This window comes from Vicugna pacos, chromosome 12 (assembly GCF_048564905.1).
Source record: "Vicugna pacos chromosome 12, VicPac4, whole genome shotgun sequence".
In the NCBI taxonomy this organism is placed as follows: Eukaryota; Metazoa; Chordata; class Mammalia; order Artiodactyla; family Camelidae; genus Vicugna; species Vicugna pacos.
In genome coordinates, this window is record NC_132998.1 from 59,973,202 (window position 1) to 59,992,671 (window position 19,470).

Genomic DNA, 19,470 nt, shown 5'->3' on the forward strand with positions numbered 1-19,470 from the left:
AGGACTGCAAAATGGGTGAAGGGATACAGAGTGAGGGGAGGGAACAGCTACTTTAAGTAAAGTCCTGAAAGAGGTGACTTTGAGCTGAAATCTAAAAAAAATGAAGAGCCATACATGAGAAAAGCCATGGAAAGGATGTTCCACATGGATGGAACAGAAAGTGCAAAGGCCCTGAGGCCAACTCAAGCTTGGCAATCAAGAATAGGAAGAGGTGAGTGGATGGATACAGTGATAGGAGGAGAAGATGATACAAGAGGAGGTTGGAAAGAAACCTGGAGCTAGGTTATTGTGGCAGGTTTGCATTTTATTCAAAGTGCAAGGGGAGGCTATTAGGGGTTTTTAAGCAGAGGAATGAACATGATCTGGTCTATGATTTTTAAAAATTCATCTGTGTGAATTAAAGAAGATGAAGATTCAAACTGAGAGACTAGTTGGAGGGCTGTTTCAGTGGACCAGTGGCTTGTATTAGGGACACAGGATACATTTTGGAGGTAGAAGACCCAACAATACTTGTGGATAGCATGACTATGGGATTGGAGGTAGAAAGGGTTGAAGAAAAGAAGGAAATCAAGACTTTCACATCTTTGCAGTGGACCTCAAATTTAGAAATATGTTTAACATATGTTAAACTAATTACATTTAGATTCTCAATTAATTAATTGGATTACAACATAGCATAGGGGAAGAATTTGGACTAAATTTTATATTCCAATCCCATGTGATCTTGGAGAGTGTCTGAACCCGAAGAGCCACTGTTTTGTCATCTTTAAAAGGGTGATTGGTGATTGGTTGTCCCTGATTTGAGATGTTTGTAAAGCACTTGGAACTCTGAGTGTGGAAATCTAAAAGAAATGAGGCTGTCTCATATCTGAAGGGTGTTTTTTTTTTTTTTTTTTTCTTTTTCTTCCCCCCTTCAGGAGATGATGCAAGGGAGAGTGTTGCAGGATCTTGAGCATGCCGAACATTTATAGCGTTGGGCCTAAGACCATTCCCGTTTCTGCCTGAATTTGAAATGAGTCTCTCAGCTAGGCATCCCGGCCCCCGGGCACCTTAAATTTCTAATCAGGGAGAATACGAAGTTATTTCTGACACCTGGAACAGTACATGTCTTAGGTATTAAATAATTGTTTAATGAAGAATAGAGTCGGAGTGACTGGAAGAGGTTGGCGTGGGGAAGAGAACAGTGCGCGCTATCCGCTGCAGGGCTAGCGCCGGGGGATTTTTCACGTCACTGTAGCAACACCCCTCCCACACGCACCCAAGGGAGAACTACAAGTCCCACAAGCGCCCGCGGTTCCCCCGCCTCCAGGGGAGGAGGGGCGCGGGCGAGCGCGGAACCGGCTTTTCCTCTTTCCTGAAGCGTGATTGGCCCGTGGTTCTGGGAGGTGGCCAATGGGTGCGCTCGGGGAGAGCGGCGAAGCCAATATGGCTTCCTGCACCTGGTGACGGTTGAAGAAACTGTGTTAGGTCTCATGGAGAAGCCCCGGGGTGTCGAGGTGAGAGGGAGAGGACTTCTCGTGACTGGGAAAGGGAACCCCGAGAGCCTCGCGCGGTGGGCCCTCCTTTAGGGCTTTGAGCGACGCCTAGAGGGTGGAGGATGGAAGAATGGATAAACAGGTAGTTAGGCTAAGCCGGGCCAGAGGCGATCGGCGTTGCCTTTCGCTCCCGTGCTCCTGGGGCCGAGTAGTCAAGGAAAGAAGGCTCCCTGGCCTGGGGAAAGGGGAACTGGGTTTCAGGATCTGAGTTTCTAAATCTTCTTCCTCCTCCTTGTCTCGTGGGGGTGTTCTTTAGGGATTATGAGGCCTGTCACATCCTGGTGAGAAGTAAAGGAAGTAAAAGTTTAATAAACTCTCCGTGCCTGGAGCGTTCACGTGCATTATCTCCCGATATACTCACAACAATCCTGTGTTATTGTTTCGTTTTTATGGTTCAAGTAGCTGAGGCTTAGAGAGGTGGTGCAACTCCCCGAGAGGGTCACACAGCTGAAAAGTGAAGGAGGTGGGCACTGTCTGTCAAGTTCCAAAGCTCTACTTGATTTGCTTTTTCCACTCTACCACAGCCAGTAATCCACTCATCCTTTAATCATTTGGCTTCTGGTCATCTTATATTTGACTTAGGTTTCACTCTAGTACATTTGTATGTATAGTTGTAAATATAAAGTGGAATAGCTCAAAAACTCTACAAGGGTAAAGGAGAATAATCATAAAGTGGAGAGTAAGAACAATAGCTTAGAGTTTTAGAGCAGTCACTAACTGTTGGAAACAGAAGTAACTGGGCTTTACATATCTTATCACTGTTCATAGTAATCCTCTAAAGAAGTTGTGTTATATCTGTTGTACTGATGGGGAAACCGAGAGCAGTAAGGTTAAATATCTTGCGCATAATCACACAGGTAATAAGTGGTAGAGCCTGGATTCAAACTCAGGCAAATCTGGTTTGAGAGCCCATATTTTTAACGTAATGATTGCCACCATTTATTGAGCACTTGCTATGTGCAAGTCACTGTTTTTAGCACTTTCCGTATTAACCCTTACTTTTCCCCTAAAGCCTATGAAATAGGTGGAATTGTCCTCATTTACAGACGCAGAAATGGAGGCACTGAGATTGATCCGCTGCAGGTCGTACAGCTAGTAAGCAGTAGAGAGGGTATTTGAGCCCTGGCCTAGAGCCCAAACTCTTCACACCTTTTCTGCTGCATGCCAGGTAGATTTTAGATTTATATACAATGTTTCATTTATATGTCAGAAAGTGTGATCCAAATATTGTTCTTGTTTTATAGATGAGAAAATTGAGGCCCAGAGAGGTTAAATGCCTAGTTAGGATCAGAGCTGAATCCATAGCCATGATGTAGCTAGTGTGTTTCCTGCTTCTTAAATTCTTTTACGGATAGTCTGGATACCAAATTTTGTTTTCTACTTTTTTTTCGGGGGGGGGTGGTTGGTAATTTGATTGACTGATTGAGTTAATGGAGGTACTGAGGATTGAACCCAGGACCTCATGCATGCATGCACTCTACCACTGAACTATACCCTCCCCTCTGTGTACCTAATTAAGTTTTCTCTGACTTAAATTGTTTTTGAGTTGAAATTATTTTGTTGTACATATGCTGAAGGAGAAAAATGAGATTCTAAAATACATCTTTCCCAGAAAGTCTTCATGAGGCACCTTGCTTAGAATATTTTCACATCACTGCATTCTGTTCAAATTGTGTTAAAATATCATCATTTGTAAATCCACTGAAGGAGCTTGTTGAATTCCTAATACATGTTTTCTGTCTTGCTAAGGTATTTTGTTGAGTTGCAATTGAGAAATGTATAAGAGTAATGATCCTGGTGTTTGCAAAAGAGCTGTTTGATTCTGCCTGCCACTTGGCCCAAAAGTGTTGACTTGACCAAGAACTGGAAAGGGGGTTGATAGCAGATCTGCAGCCTCCCTTCCCACACACTAAGCCAACTGTGATTCCTTCTGCCTGGTTTGTGTCATCCTTCCACTAGGAGACTCCGTCTTCAGAACCAATAGAAGAGGAAGAGGAAGATGATGACTTGGAGCTCTTTGGTGGCTATGACAGTTTCCGGAGTTACAACAGCAGTGCGGGCAGTGAGAGCAGCTCCTATTTAGAGGAGTCGAGTGAAGCAGAAAATGAGGATCGGGAAGCAGGGGAGCTGCCCACCTCCCCCCTGCATTTGCTCAGCCCTGGGACACCCCGCTCCTTGGATGGCAGTGGTTCTGAGCCAGGTGCCTTCAGAGTGTCCCTTGAAGATGGGGAAGTTTCAGGAGGCTGTGGAGGAAGAGTAGGATTAGGCCCTGTGGGCAGAGCTGTCCAGGTGTAAGGATGTCTAAGGACCTGAGAGAGAGAGAGAGAGAGGCACCACAAGTATCCCCAGGGGTCACTTCCCCTGCTGTAGTCTGATTTCAAGTTGTGATTTCATTCATTCTTTCTTACAGCTTTTCATTCATTCTTTCTTACAACAATTCTTTCTTTCATTTTTTCTTCATTCATTCTTGCTAATATTTATTCAGCATGTGAGATGCCAGTCATCAACATGGTGCTGCTTTTGCATTTGTGTAAATAGTTGGTGGCTTTCTAAGCCTGGATGTTGAGCATATAGGACACCTAAAGTGTTCTGGTTACTACTTGGGAAGAGACAAGAAATAGTTTGTGGGTTGGAAGTGGCAGGGAGGGAAAAATAGAATAAAGTGACCTCTGGGTAAGAGGATTAGTAGAGGGCGGGTGCGGGGTACAGATAAGAATCCCCATGGATCATCTAGAAGCCAGTTGGCTTCAAAGGTATGATGCTTGCACAGCTGCTGGAGCCCTGTGTCAGGGCCTCCTGTGTGTGAACTGCCTGTGAAAAGAGGCAGGCTGTATGGTCTGTGGCGACACTCTTGTTCCCTGGTCCTTCTACTCTAGAAGAGTAATCTAATACTCTTTGCCAGTTGAATCTTACTTCCTCTCTATTCATCCTGTCATCTCTTTCTCTCTCCCTTTTTATCTTTCTCATTCTGTCTTCTTCCAACCAGTCTCTTAGAATCTTACAACTTTAGAACTAGAAAGAACTATTAGAGACCATCTAGTCCAGGGGCTCTCCAGCCTGGCTGCACATTAGAATCACCTGGGGAGCTTTTAACAAACTACAGATGCCTATCTCCCTACAACCAGTTAATTAGAATCTGAGGCTTGGGCACTTTTAAAAGCTCCCCCAAGTGATTCTAATGTGGAATTGGGATTGAAACATTGATCTAGTTCAGTTCCTTTATAGAGGAGAAGAAAGCAGACCCACAGAAGTTAAGTGATGCAGTCATCCTCACGGGTTTTCCTTAACCCCACTGTTGACAGATAGCCAAGGGGTGCCAGGCAGCTTCGGATGTACATGCCAGAACCTCCTCCTCCTATTCCAGTTCTGTCAGCCTTAGGGGGTCTGGGACTCACCTAATCAATGCAGTGTCCAGATTTTGAAGGGCCCATCATTGTGTTTGATCTGGGGTGACTGTCAGGGGAGTTACATGCTAAGTTCTCTTCCCAGCTGTCTGTGAGATGTGTGGTATTGTGGGTACAAGGGAAGCCTTCTTCTCCAAGACAAAGAGATTCTGCAGCGTCTCCTGTTCCAGAAGCTACTCCTCCAACTCCAAGAAAGCCAGTATCCTGGCTAGATTACAGGTGAGAGGCAGTCACTTGGAAGACCCCTCCCCGGGCCCCCAGGTGGTAAGATAGGAACCACCAACTGACTGATGGTGAGGGGTCAGGAGGGATTGGGAAGGACCTTGCTTGTGGCCCTCTGGGGTTGTCAGCCTCCTGGTGTTTATTATGCTTTCCAGCTTTAGAGGGCAGAAGAATCCATTTATGGAGCTCGTTAAATTGCTGATTCCTGGAGCTCCCCCCACCCTCACCCCTCAGAGTTTGATGTGTCTTCAGTAAGTTGTAAACAAGAACCTTGAGGGAGCCTGACACCCATGTCTTCTCACCACTTTTACAAATGCTCTGACAGGAAGCTGGGAAACAGGCACAAGGCCCACCAGCCATGGTTTGTTTAGGAAGGTGATGCCTCGTCTCTGACTCCATGTCATAGGCAGCCACCTAGTGAGTCTTACCAGTCTTTAGTTAATTACTGACATTTGTAGAATCCTTAGAAATGGAAGGATTCTTAGAGATTAGAGTGTTGTCTAATCCGACAGTGTGCTGAGGGCCAGAGAGGAAGGACTTACCTGTGGGCTCAGTGGGAAGAGAACTGCAGAGCCGAGACTGGAACCTCATCTCAGGGTTCTCAGCACTGGATCTCAAACTTGACTGCACATTAGGTCACCTGGAGAGTGTAAAAAATATTGATGCTTGAGTCTTACTCCCAAAGATTCTGATTTAATTGGGATGGAGCATAGCCTGGACATCGGGGCTTTAAAGAGCTCCCCAGGTGACTGCCGTGTGCGACCTGATGTTACAGGTCAGTGTGCCAGCGCCTCTGCTTCGTGCCTCAGGCACTTTACCTCCCACCTCCCACCTTTGTGAGACCATTACAGTTGTTTCGCTCAAGTGTAGTCAAGGCATAGAAAAATCCTCCCAGAGCTAATAATATTGTTAACAGCTACAATTTGGGGATACTTGCTAAGGGCTTGGCACTCTTAGTCCAGCCAGTGATCCCTAAGAAATGAATTTTTTTTAATTCTTATTTTAAAGACTCAAAATTTTCTACTTACTCAAAGGTACACAAACAAAATTGAAGAGCCAGGATTTGACCCCAGTTCTGTGTGGAATGTAAACTCGCATGTCTGTTTCACTGATGTCTTTAATAAAACCTCTGGGCCTTTCTGATCAGTGCTCCAGTTATAAGTTACAGACCAGATCAGTGGCCTTCTACTTTGGGGGAGGACCCCTTTGAGCTCCTGTTAAGCTATGGACTCACTCTAGAATATTCACATATGTACAAATTGTTGCCTCCTGGTTCTGTTCACGGGCCCCTTTGAAGCCCATTCTCTGCCATAAATCTGTAGGAGCACCCGAGGAAGGAGATGGCTGAGAGCTGAGGCCACAGGGAGGAGGTTCCTAGCAGAGAAGGCTGAAGAGAGAAAAAATGTGTCCCTCCCTGCCCGGTAGCTCTGTCAGCCCCAGCCCCCAGCCTCCCCAGCTGAACAATAGCTAGGCACAACACAGGAACTCATCCTTGCAACTCCCCTCTGAGCTCAGCATTATTATTGTTATCATCTTGATTTACAAATGAAGAAACTGAAGTCCCCAAGAGGTTAACTGGACCACTGCCTGGATTTAATCCTAGGCAGTCCAATCAGAGCCTTACTATGATTAGCCTTTAGGCTACGTATTCTCTCCTCCATCTAGGGAAAACCACCTACCAAGAAAGCCAAAGTCCTGCATAAAGCTGCCTGGTCTGCCAAAATCGGGGCCTTCCTCCACTCCCAAGGGACAGGACAGCTCGCAGACGGGACACCAACAGGGCAGGACGGTAAGACAGCGTGGGACTGGTGCTCAGGAAGCGGGTGGGGTGTGGTGCCAGGACTGGGGTGGCCTCCTCAGGAGCGAGGATTGGAAAAGGTGGCCAGCTAGAAAATGCCGGCCCAGGCTCGCTTTGGAGCGCATCTTCCTCATCTGGTAGGCGGTGCGAAATTAGCCCAGAAAATCCCTCAGTCACTTTGAAATTGCCAGGATCCCTACTCTTGATAATTTAAAAGACCAGAATTAGCTTCTTTTGTTCTGTGTAGCTTTTAGCCCTCTGGCTTCTGTTTCCCTGAGGCAATGGAGACCAGATCTGGTTTGAAGAAGGGTGCTGGGATAAGGAAAGGAACCTTTCTCTCCCTCTGAGTGTGTTTAGCACTGTTTCTAAGCAAATGTAGGCATGAAGCCACTCGGCTCTACATGGTCTGAGTTTCTGACTGAAATTGAGCTCCCCGGGCTCCACAGTTGGAGGGGCCTAGGTATGTGTACCTCCCACCCATTTAGATTGGTTGTGGCCAATGAGAGGCTGGGGGAGGTCTGAGGAATTTAAGCCCAGGGGTCTTTGAATTTCCTTCTTTCTTTGGGGGAAGGAAGATCAGACATTTCTCTCCCAGTGTTCCCTCCTGAGAGTCTGGCAGCCTTTGGATAAGGTCCTCCCCCCTCCCCCCGTCCTGATGGCCACTGGTCGTTCAGGTATGGGGTGGGTTTGGGGCTGCTGGGGTGACAAAGAGATCTGGTTCTGCCCTCGGCTCAGGGCCCAGGTTCCTGGAGTGGCTGCTGCTGGAGTTCCCAGCTCAGACTCTAACTCTCTTCCCCTGCTCCACAGCACTGGTCTTGGGTTTCGACTGGGGGAAGTTCCTGAAGGACCACAGTTACAAGGCTGCTCCTGTCAGCTGCTTTAAACACGTGAGTGCCTGGAGGTGAGGGGAGGGAGAGCAGGGACGCTCGGTGCTCGCCACCCTCTTTCCCACCTGCCTCTTCCAGGCTGGGTGTCGGCACTGGCACGGGGAGAGAGCAATGGTGAGGTCTGGATGCTCCAAGCCCAGCCTGCCACTCGCTCCAGTTTATGTTCTGCCCACTCTTTTCAAAAGCTCCCCCCATAAACCCTCACTGAGGGCTGCAAGCACTGCCCCTCTGTCTCCACTTTGCTTATGTACATAATGGCACTTTGTGCTAGCTGATATCTAAAAGCCAACTTTGAAAATCCCTCTCTCCTTTTCCCCCATTTTTAGTGTTTTCTTGTTGAAAGCTTGGTGCTTCTGAACTGCCCTGGGCCTGCTGGTTCCTGGGAGGCAGATGCGGCCACCCCCTGGAGCTCCCTTCTTCTAAAGGCTCCTGACCCCCTGTTCCTGAGAAACACTGAAGGCTGAGAGCCTGGAGGGCTGGGCTGGAGGTGGAAGAAGAGCTTAGCAGGCAGGTCTGGGAGGACATGAGGGAGCACTCTTGTCTAGTCTTTCAAGCTGATTTCCTAAACCCCAGGAAATCCAGGAGGAAGCCTCTGTAGCTTTCAAGTCCTCTGATCAGAGTAAACCCACCTCCTAGCCTCTCCTCTGAACTGCTGCTGAGTTCTGGGAAGTGCCCGGAACAGGGAAGAGCTGGCACTCAGTGCAGCTTAACTCTATTCCATTCCCGTCTGAATCGCTAATGAAGGTGCATATCTTTCCTAGGAGATGAAGCTTTTTGTCCTGAATTCTCTAGCAGTTCGGGCATTTTCATTGCAGCAAGTTGCATCATGCTTGCATTTAACATATCTGACTTGATATGCTCCGTGAAAGCCCACCTAATGTGCCTGGGCAGCATAACTGTGTCTCGGTTCTGTGATTGACTCCAGTCTCTGCGGCCAGGGAGATGGAATGGGATACTCCAACTGGCTTAAGCCAGGGCTGAGAATGGAAAAAAGGAGAATCTCCCCAAAGGAGAACCACAGTACCGCTGGCAGCAGAGTGAGGATTAGATATTGGGAAGGCAACCGAAACAGTCCACTGCTGCCAGAGGGCCTTTTAACAGGAGGTGAGACCTCTTGGAGAGGTGGAGAAAGAACATGCCAGGAGTAGTGTGTGTAGATGGCCCTGGGAAGGCTGGCAGGGTGACAGCTGAGGGACGAGAGGGTCGTGGTCCTTACTGCCCAGGATTGAGTGACGATTGAAGCAGGTACTATTTGTGCTGAGAACAGCGCCTGGTTAGTGCCTGGTATGTGGTGAGGGCTGGAAACTGCTAGGGGTCCTTCCTGACGCACAGGCTGGCCTAGGCATGATGTGCCCAAGAGGATAACTGCCAGGAGCCGGTCCTGTGACAACCGGCACCCAGGGCACCCCTGTCCACCCCCACTCCCCAGCGTGGCTCTTCACGATCACCCCTAGTCCCAGCCTGGCTTCCCACACGCAGCACGTGATGTGGAAAGCTGAGGCACAAAGGAGGAAGATGCGATGTCTGAAGAGGCCACGCTGCTGGCAGTGCTCCTCTGCCAGCCCAGGTGTTCACTGTCCCCGTGGCTTCTCCTGTCCCCACCCAGGTCCCACTCTATGAGCAGTGGGAGGATGTGATGAAGGGGATGAAGGTGGAGGTGCTCAACAGCGATGCTGTGCTTCCCAGCCGAGTGTACTGGATCGCCTCGGTCATCCAGGCGGCAGGTGGGTGCTCCTCTGGGCGTGGCAGGAGAGTCGCACTTCCAGACAGATAGGTGGTGGTGTTGGCAGAAATTGGCTTCGTAGAACAAGCAAAGAAACCCACCCGCTGGAGTTTCTGCCTCCCTTCTTGCCGTTCTTTCTCCTACCGACCTTAGAGGGGACCACAGAGCTTGGCGAGTTAGGAAACTCCCATTTTTTAAGTTTACTCCAGGGACGGTCAGGCTGTAGAAAATAACTTCTCACCACTGTACCGTCTTGCTTGCTGAGTAAGTGGCATGGATTTGTTTTGTTCTGACTGTCGTGGACAGCGGGGACACCCCTTGCTTGGAAGGAGTTCTAGGAACAGGCAACGAAAGTCCACTTCAGGCTGGAGAAGAAGGAAGGCCTCGGAGCACACCCTTCCCACCCCACCCTCCCTCACTGGCGCCCTCTTCCTTCTCAGGGTACCGGGTGCTGCTCCGCTATGAAGGCTTTGAAAATGACGGCAGCCATGACTTCTGGTGCAACCTGGGAACTGTGGACGTCCACCCCATTGGCTGGTGTGCCATCAACAGCAAGATCCTGGTGCCCCCGCGGAGTGAGTTGATGAGACCGGCCCCTGCCCTGGTCCCTGCAGGGCACTTGGTAGCAGGGATTTCCTCTCCCAGTTTAGACCAGAACAGGACCCAACTGCCTTCTTGCTTCTGTACTTCCTTGTCCCCGAGGCCCCATGGCAGGTCCAAGCTTGGCAGCTTGGTTTTATAGATGAGGCGATTGCTGGCCTGAAAAGGGAAAAATAAGTCATTCATTCCCCTCTGCTGATCTCTGGGGCAGCTCTGGCTCTCTGTCAGTGGAAGGGTGTCAGTCTGTAACTAGGACCCTGCTCTGTCTCCGTAGCCATCCACGCCAAGTTCACCGATTGGAAGGGCTACCTCATGAAGCGGCTGGTGGGCTCCAGGACGCTCCCCGTGGATTTCCATATCAAGGTCCGGCAGTGAGCCCTCTGGATCTCCTGCCGCTCTCCCGTTTTATCTGTCCTTCGTGCTACTCATTGGAGTATTTCTTCTAAGACTTTCTTGCTTAACAATCTCGGCAGCTCCAGATTTCCTAAGTGATTGCTCTCTCCCCACCCAGACTGATCCAGCCACATCGATCACGTTGCCCTGCCTGCCATTTGCTCTAGATCCTCACCTTTGCTCATGGCGTTGTCAGGAGCATTCATTCAATAGATTTTATTAAATACTTGTTTACAAGGCACTGCAGAAATGTAGAGAATACAGACCCTGCCATCCAAGACTCTCCCATCTGGCAGAGGAAACAAAGTCATGCCTATGAATAATAATACAGTAGCCTTGGTTCTGAACCAGGGGTATGCCTTAGGATTGTCTGTGTGGCACTTAATTTTAATTTTTAAAAATTATTTAATTCTTTGGCATAAAAAATCATATACATGGTAAAAATCAAAGGGGTCATAAGGTTGCACAGTGAGGACAGTATCTCTCCCTCCTCTGTATGCCAGGCCTGCTGGTGTGCGGCTCCTTCACACAGGCACCTGGGCCCCACCTGGGGTCTCGGGTCTCCTGACCCAGGTGCTCACATGTGTTCTGTTGCCCTGGGTAAGCGTCAGAGCAGTGAGCAGGGGATGCAGGGCAAGTGCTGTGTGACATGTGGTTGAACTGGTCCTGTGGCCTCAAGAGGAGTAGGTATCAAGGAAGGCTTCATGGAGAAAATGGCACTTGAACTCTACCTTGATGGATAGCATGTGGGTGGTAAGGAGCCAGCAGTGGAAAACAGGATGGTATGGAAGTTGGGGCCCTGGACACCTGATGAGAAATTTGCCGCTGTGGGCCTTCACTGGTGGGGGGCTGACCTTCAGCAGGAGTGGGTCCAAGCACCTCAAGGAAGCATACCCTGGCCTTTTCCCCTAAAGCAGCAATGATTTTTGCCTTACTTGAATTAGTGGGTAGTACTCATTTGTTATTTATCTCTCTATATTTTGTTAATTAAATTTTCATATTCTTTACAACAAAACTAAGCTTTTTCTCCTGTATTTCCCATGGTGCCTTGCACAGTTGACAGGTCTGGCAGTTGAAGAGGCGTGTTCACTCCTCCTCAGCTGGCCTTTGTTTTAGGATGAGGCAGGTGACTGTGGGTGGTACAGGCCACTAGGAGTATCAAGGTAGCCTCATTTCTACTTAAATTAAAAGGAGCTTGATTCTGGGTGGCAGAGCAGGGCTGTGTGTGAACCAGTCAGCAAGCACGTCCTGGCTGTCATGTGCCCAGTCCCTGCAGTGCACGCTGGAGGCATACAGAAGCAGCTGCCTCTGAAGATTGGGTGGTGGAGAGGATAAAGGGGGTGGGTTTTTGGAGGCAGCACCAATCCACTCCCTGTGATGCCTGCACTGTGGCAAGTGCTTTGTAAAGTGTTTTGAACGAGTGCCCATCAGCCAAGGTCAGGTCAGGTGTGTGCGCATGTTTTTGTACATTCAGTTGAGAGAAAAAGTCAACTGAGCACCACCTCTGTGCCTAGTTCTGAGCTTGGAGCTGAGAATACCAAACCTAGCTTCTGCTCTTACAGACCTTGAGTTCCAGCGTGTTACTTGGAACAAACAAGGGCAATAAAGTGTTGTTTGGTTGTGGGTGCAGAGGGAAGGAGCATGTCAGGAAGGGTCAGGTGAGGGAGGCGGCCCAGAGGACCCTAGCCCAGGCCTCACCCTGTCTCTCCCTCTGCTGAGTGGGTTAGTGTATTCCAGCCCTTGGGCGGAGGGCTGAAGGATCTGTGTCCTGGTGGCTGCTTTGTGACCCCTGCGCTGCTCCCCCTCCTGGTGGGATTTAGACCCTTCAGTACCATTCTAGGGACTGAGGAGCCAGGACTGAACCTGGGGGGATGGGCGAGCTCATCCGCCTGCTTCCTGACCTAGTGTCCACCCTCTCCATCCTCTGGTTACTTTTAAGAGACAGAACAGAAAGGTGGGTGGGAGCGTCCGCATGACCACAGCAGGCCTGTGTTCTGACATTGCAGATGGTGGAGAGTATGAAGTACCCCTTTCGGCAGGGCATGCGGCTAGAGGTGGTGGACAAGTCCCAGGTGTCACGGACCCGCATGGCTGTGGTGGACACGGTGATTGGGGGTCGCCTGCGGCTCCTCTACGAGGACGGTGACAGCGACGACGACTTCTGGTGCCACATGTGGAGCCCCCTGATCCACCCAGTGGGTTGGTCACGACGTGTTGGCCATGGCATCAAGCTGTCAGGTAAGCAGAGTCCCAGGCCAGCGCGAGCCTAAGTGAGGATATCTCCACATGCCACACCCAGGCTGTGTGGTAGAGGTGACCGTCTCCACTCTGAGGATGATCAGGTATCCAGAGGTTGAGTGACTTGACCAGGGTCACTCAGCTTGAAGTAAAAATTGATTTGAAACCAGTGGCTACAGGCCCCGTCCTCTCCTGGGTCATGTAGGAAGAGTCTGGGTCCTAAGGGCTGTGTGGTTCCTGCGGAGAGCTCCTAATGTCTTCTGTCTTCTAGTCTAAGGGCAGTGCTGAGACAGATTAGCACATACGTGGGGCAGCCCCCGCAGTACTGAGGGAGGCGTGGAGCTGGCCCTGTTAGCAGCCTTCATTTCCCTTCTCTCTCTCTGCCATCTCCCTGAAAGAGAGGCGCAGTGACATGGCCCACCATCCCACCTTCCGGAAAATCTACTGTGACGCTGTTCCTTACCTGTTCAAGAAGGTGAGGCACAGCCCTTGGGCACCTACCCCTTGGCCACAGGTCCACTCCAGGCCAGAGCTCCCCAGCTCTTCCCAGGATGTCCCTTTCCCACATTTCCTTCCCAGGCCTGTGACAGACGAGGCCTTCTTCCCCCACCCATCACCTGGGCCAGTCCAGAGATTCCCCAATTGCCCCCGTTCCTTTAAGGTTCGAGCTGTCTACACAGAAGGCGGTTGGTTTGAGGAGGGGATGAAACTGGAGGCCATTGACCCCCTGAATTTGGGCAACATCTGCGTGGCGACCATCTGCAAGGTGAGCCTGGGGCTGGCCCTCCAGCCTCCAGCCTGGCTTTCTGCGGGCCTGCAGATGGCGGAGTTCTGTGTTCTATGTGTAACTCCCCCTTCCTGATACTGGCTGTTCCCAGGGTGCCTGGCGTTTGTGAGCAGGGACTTAGCTCCTCACTCACAGTCTGCTTTCATGACATGGTCAGAGCAGCATTGGACAAGTGCTTATTGAACACCTGGCCTGAGCCTGGTCCTGTGACAGTTGTAGCCCCACCCTGTCACCTCACTGGGGGCCTTCCCATCACCAATGCAATCTCCTTTGAGTGCTGGCCTAGCCAAGAGCCCCAGCCGGGCCTGCTTTGCTGCAAACCCCTGTTATTGCTGCAGCCCGAGGAGCAGACGACCACCCCTTGGCCCTCCAGGGGGACATGCTGATTTGTCCATCGGCAGATCTCCAGGCTGGGCCCGTGCCCACCACTGAGAACACAGTGACAGAAAGACTGACGTAATTCCTGCTGGCACAGCGCTTGCTGTCTCGTGAGGAAGCTAACTGATCTCTCAGGTGTGGGTCACAGCCGAGTGTAAGAGGTGCTGAGTGCTCTGAAACAGCTCAGAGGACGAGCTGCGGCTGGAACCATCCACCTCGTGTCCCCACCACAGCCACCTCATCCTGGCACGGGGGTGCAGTTCAGGACTCCACGTCTGTCTGCCTCGCCCCCTAGGTTCTCCTGGACGGCTACCTGATGCTGTGTGTGGACGGGGGACCCTCCACAGACGGCTCAGACTGGTTCTGTTACCATGCCTCTTCCCATGCCATCTTCCCAGCCACCTTCTGCCAGAAGAATGACATTGAGCTCACACCCCCAAAAGGTAAGACTGCCTTCCAGTCAGAAGGGGCAGGTGGGGACATAGGCCTAGATTCCTGGCCAAGCCAGACTCCCGGAGCTTAAAGTCTCTGAGTGGATTGAAGAGGTGACAGAGCTAACCAAGGTCGCCACTAGCCCATCCGCTGGGCTGGCTCGGTCCCATGGCCAGGATGTGGTTTGGTGAACAGAGCTCCCATTTGTCCCTTTGGGCAGTGAACAGTCTGTACAGTGGGCCCATGGTCCTAGAGCACATACCAGCCTGGGGAGGAGGGAAGGCAGCTGCTGGGGAGACTCCGGGCTGGGTCCTGACCGAGCTGCAGGCGCCCTTTTGACAGTGTGGGACTTCAGGACTCCCTCCCACTCCACTGCTCTTCCTCTCCCCCCGCATCTCCGCTTTCTGGCCTCCAGGGTACGAGACACATACTTTCAACTGGGAGACCTACTTGGAGAAGACCAAGTCCAAAGCAGCTCCATCAAGACTCTTTAACATGGTGAGGAGACCGAGGATGCGAGGGGCCTGAGGGTGGCCGTGGGACCAGCCCTGCCCACTGTGAGCAGTGGCACTTCCAATCCCTTCTCTTTCCTTGAGTCTCTGCCGCTAAGGTCAGCCACTTCATGAGAGAAGTCCCAGACTGATGCAGGCACTGTGCTGAACAGTTTAGCCAGTCCCTTTCCCAGAGGGGCTTGTGCCTGGGAACAAAGTGCAGTGGGATCACTGGTCAGCGGAACCTGCCCCACAGGCACACTCAGCCCTGCCCCCTCCCCCAGGACTGCCCCAACCACGGCTTCAAGGTGGGCATGAAGCTGGAAGCCGTGGACCTGATGGAGCCCCGGCTCATCTGCGTGGCCACCGTGAAGCGGGTGGTGCATCGGCTCCTCAGCATCCACTTCGATGGCTGGGACAGCGAGTACGACCAGTGGGTGGACTGTGAGTCCCCGGACATCTACCCCGTCGGCTGGTGTGAGCTCACTGGCTACCAGCTCCAGCCACCTGTGGCCGCAGGTCTGGGCTCTCACTGTCCTCAGGGGCTCTTGACTTTTCTTTTTCCTTCTGCCAACCACGCCCCCTGCCCCCTGCACACTTCTTTCTTTGGCATAAGATCGAGAATCTCCCGGACCACTCCTAAGAAAAGAGTGGCCCTTGTCTCCCCGCCCCCTCCTGACCTCTCTGTCTCCCTCTCCCTCTGGCCTGCAGAGCTCCTTCCTTGACCTTGCCCACTCTGTCATATGCTCGCACCCAGGTAAATCCCCCAGGTCCCTCCGAGAGCCCTGGTGATGCGGGTGGGAAGAAGGGACAGCTCTTCTCCAGTCCCTGCCCGCAGCCCTCTCCCCATTCTCATTGCCCAGCTCTGGCTTTCCTTCCGGGGGCATCCCCTGTGTATGGGAGGCCGATGAGGGGTGGGCAGAGGCCTCCGGATGTGCTACAGCCTGGGTCCTCTCAGAATTCTCTTCTCACCGCTTGTCCTTGTCTTTCAACAACAGAGCCGACCACACCTCTAAAAGCCAAAGAGGCCACAAAGAAGAAAAAGAAACAATTTGGAAAGAAACGTAAGTGGTGCTCTGAAGGTGCCCAGCTGGTGTGGGACCAGCTGGGCCTGTGTCCCTGGGAGTGGAGGTGGGACGTTGCCACTTAAGCAGCGCTCTTCGTGGTCCTGCCGTCTCCTCCCCCTGCCCTTTGCCCCACAGGCCTGTGGGTCACCCTGTGTCTTCAGGGACCCGGAGCATAAGTAGGGCATTCGGTCTCTGGTAATGGTCAGGATACAGAGGAAAAGAGACCAGAGATAGCATCTGAGGGAGAAGGGCGGGTGTGGTTCCCGAGGCAGCTGCCCTGTTTGAAAATAAAAGGTCTGAGAGGAAACAGAAGGTGCTCCTCAGGGCTGTGTTTGTTCCCTCGTGACCACAGGGATGGGAGCTTGGGGCCTCTCCTTAGGCAGGGCCCCATGGGAGGGGGAGCAGGTTGGAGAGGGGCAGGGAGCGGCAGAGGCAGGGCACCCTCCCAAGCTGCGGGCCAGTGCATGAGATGCGCTCCCTGAGGTGGTGCCACTCAGAGAAGAGGATGTCTGGGTAGAGAGGGAACAAGGGATGTGGTCCTTGGGCAGCACTGGGATCCTGTGTGGAGTTGACCAATGGCAGGACCCTGAGCTGTTTAAAACGGTAGGGCTGGGAAAGTCACACTTGAGAGGGGAAGACAGTAAGGATCAGAGAAGGGAAGCTTAACCACCACAAGGGGGCAGGTGGTCTCATCTCCTATTGAAGACCACCTCTGCGGGAGGTCAGAGCGCACGCCTTCCTCCTGCCAGATTAGCACTTTCCCCTCTGCGGCGCTGCCTGACCTGACTGCTGGGTGAGACCCCACCTTCGCGCTTCACATGGATACATCCCTATCCTGGATTTAAGTTTGTTTTTATTCAAAGGAAAAAGAATACCACCGACCAAGACCCGGCCCCTCAGACAGGGGTCCAAGAAGCCCCTGCTGGAGGACGACGTGCAGGCCATGGAGAGCATCCCGTCCGAGCCTGGTCCCGATGAGAGTAAGACCCTCCCGGCGAGGTTGAGGCGGGGTCAGCGGCTTCAGGGTTCAGAGGCGGGCCCTCTCCTTCCCAACCTGGGCACAGAAGAGTAAAGTTTGAAGGGAATTTTCTGGGCACCAGGCAACCCTTCTCACTGCTGGGCCTGGAGGGCTTCCCAGTACCTACCAGCAACTCTGAATGCAGCTGAGCGTCTTGCCTGGCCCTCTCCGCCTCTGCCCCCAGCTCACATGCTTGTCAGGGTGGGCGGCAGCTGCCAGCAACTCCGGCAGCCTGCCTGGCAGGGGCAACGAGGCCCTGGACCATCTCTGCGGCCCACCCCGACAGGGGAGGAAGGGGCCCTCCCCACCACGTCCTGAGGGCCCCTGTCTGTAGGACCCACATCTCTTCCCCGGACCCTGAGCCCTCCGCTCTCCCCGGAGTTACACGCACACTCCCCTCCCTGCCCCTCTTCCTCTGTAGTCATTACCGTGCGTGTGAAGGAGGAGCATCTGGACATGGCCATGCCTGACAAGGCCCCGAGTCCAGAGCTGCCTGTGCCCATCGAGAACATCAAACAGGAGACAGACGACTGAGCCGTCCTCACTGCCAGCGCGGCCGCCTGGCTGAGGCCAACCTAGGGTGCCTCTATTGCCACCACCCCTCCACTCCACTTTACTTTGGAGACTGAGCCTTTTGCATAAATTCTGCCTGGTGCTGTGAGGGCCGGGCCCCAAAGGAACAGCCAGGGTCTCCCTGACCCGCCCTGTTGCCTGTGCCCGTCTCTTGGGCAAGGCCTACACAACAGGGGCTGCCTGAGACCCACAACCTTGCCTGTTAGCAACCCCCTCTCCAGCCAGAGTTCCTAAAGCCCTTTATTAAATGTAGCCTCTCTCCACACCCACCATGTCACTCAGCTGCCGGGGTCGGGGGCTGACCCCATCACACTGGAAGATTAGTCGGTTGTGGGGGGTGTGCTTATGCCCAAGCAAGTCACAGAAATAAAGACGTGGAGCAGCTCCCGAGGCGGAGACGGCCACCCAATTGATGGCTTGTGGTGTGATGGGTGCATCGTCTGCCTGATAATGTGCCAACGAAGTGGAACGGCCCATCCTGCCTCCTGAGTCTGTGCCCTGCTCCTCCTCGCCCCCTTGGGGGGCTGGGAGCCCCGTGCAGGCACCCAGCTCTGGCAAGAGCTGAGCAGCAGTGACCAAGATGTGGGTTTCGGTGACTTGTGAGGTGGCTTTGAGCAACTTTGTTGGCATGAATACGGGCTCCATTCTCCATTTCTAAAAGGAACCATGCAGCAGAGGCGGGGTCTACACCTTGGTAAAGGGGGCTTGCCGGGGCCCAGGGTGGGAAGACCACACCAGCCCCTTTGCCACTGGGGAGCTTGGTGGTAGAAGCAAGGCAGGGGCAGCAGGACTGAGAGGAGAGCTCAGCGTGTGTGTGCATGTCCTGAGAGGGAGACGGCTGCTGGCGTTGACCTGCTCTGGAGCCCAGCTGGCCCAGGACCTGTCCTTTTCACTCCCCTCCTACCTGCTAGCCAGGGTCAGGTCTGGCCCTACCAGAAAGTCACGGGGCCTCGACAGAGGGGAGCGGTCAGCCCAGCTGGCTGAGGTCGCCCTGAAGGAGCTCCTGGAGGAAGGGGGAAGGGGAGGCTTCTGGCTCCTTTTCTCACTATCATGTCCTTAACTCCATGACGTATTTTGACTCCCCTGCTCCTGTCCGAAGTTACATTCTAGAAGTTCACCTAGTGTCTGCCCAAATTTCAGCTGCTTTTATTTTTCCCAGTTAGTCTCCGCTGAAGCTGTCTCCTCCCTCTGATCTGTCCTCTCTTCAACGGTTCCTCTTCCTGGAACCTAAGGTGGTGGCAGGCGGCTGCCCTCAGCCTTTTTCTTCCCTTCTGTGTTTTTGGGTAGAGACAGCATGGTCGGGTGGGCCTGTGTCGTGCTTTAAGGGCTGCGGCTGTGCTGGGTGGGTGTCCAGCTGCCTGCTCTGTGAGCTGGTCCGTTAAGCTGCCACGGTCCACGCTTGCCAGTTGGTGTGCTGGCCTTGGTGTGCTCAGGACCCAGCTGTTGAGTGTCATCCCAGAGACGGTGCAGTCCTAAGGGAGCCGATTTCCAGTCAGTTCAAGGAGATCCTTTCTTCTTTTCTAAAGCAGTAGGCAGGCCCACGTGGTACAGAAGGTATCCTCTTGCAGCCCTAATTCCCCAGAGCGTGACTAGGTGTGTAACACAGTGCTGACCAAGGACGGGCAGGTCCCAGGACAGGGCCAGTCTCACACCAGACTTGGGTGGTGATGGGGGAAGAGAAAAGCATGGGTGTGCACTTTGCTCTGCTCGTGGCACCCTGCCTTTGCTGAGGTAACCTGGCCAGCTGAGAATTCATTGTCCTGGATGCCCTTGCAGGGGAAGGATCCAGTTCTGACCAAAGAGCTGGGAAAACAGGACTTGTACAGCATTTTGGCCTTTGGTTCCTTCTTCCTGAATGAAGAAGTGATGTCCACAGGTGCCGTGGGCACAAAAGTCCCACGGTGATGGCAGAGCTGGAGGACAA

General features: G+C 52.5%; 1 protein-coding gene across 3 annotated transcripts; it reads left to right on the forward strand.

Annotated features, from left to right (window-relative positions):
* The first annotated feature begins 1,365 nt into the window (after window positions 1-1,365).
* L3MBTL2 (L3MBTL histone methyl-lysine binding protein 2) lies at window positions 1,366-17,955 on the forward strand. 3 transcript variants are annotated; one of them, XM_006207118.4, is made up of 17 exons: window positions 1,366-1,496; window positions 3,495-3,735; window positions 5,025-5,158; window positions 6,827-6,950; window positions 7,767-7,846; window positions 9,453-9,570; window positions 10,010-10,144; window positions 10,444-10,532; window positions 12,569-12,800; window positions 13,199-13,275; window positions 13,462-13,566; window positions 14,261-14,408; window positions 14,813-14,895; window positions 15,173-15,407; window positions 15,887-15,952; window positions 16,819-16,935; window positions 17,395-17,955. In XM_006207118.4, the coding sequence occupies exons 1-17, from the start codon at window positions 1,473-1,475 to the stop codon at window positions 17,505-17,507; spliced, it is 2,121 nt and encodes a 706-aa protein (XP_006207180.1). In that variant the 5' UTR covers window positions 1,366-1,472; the 3' UTR covers window positions 17,508-17,955. The 3 variants fall into 3 exon arrangements, with proteins under 3 accessions (XP_006207180.1, XP_015097140.1, XP_072829691.1); XM_072973590.1 differs by lacking the exon at window positions 1,366-1,496 and adding an exon at window positions 1,507-1,617; XM_015241654.3 differs by lacking the exons at window positions 16,819-16,935; window positions 17,395-17,955 and adding an exon at window positions 15,600-15,645 and having other exon boundaries at window positions 15,887-15,956.
* The last annotated feature ends 1,515 nt before the right edge of the window (window positions 17,956-19,470 follow it).

Coding starts and splice junctions, on each gene's coding strand:
- L3MBTL2 (XM_006207118.4), top strand. CDS start 1,473: ATGGAGAAGCCCCGGGGTGTCGAG. Junction 7,847..9,452: donor CTGTCAGCTGCTTTAAACAC/GTGAGTGCCTGG, acceptor GTCCCCACCCAG/GTCCCACTCTATGAGCAGTG. Junction 9,571..10,009: donor CTCGGTCATCCAGGCGGCAG/GTGGGTGCTCCT, acceptor CTTCCTTCTCAG/GGTACCGGGTGCTGCTCCGC.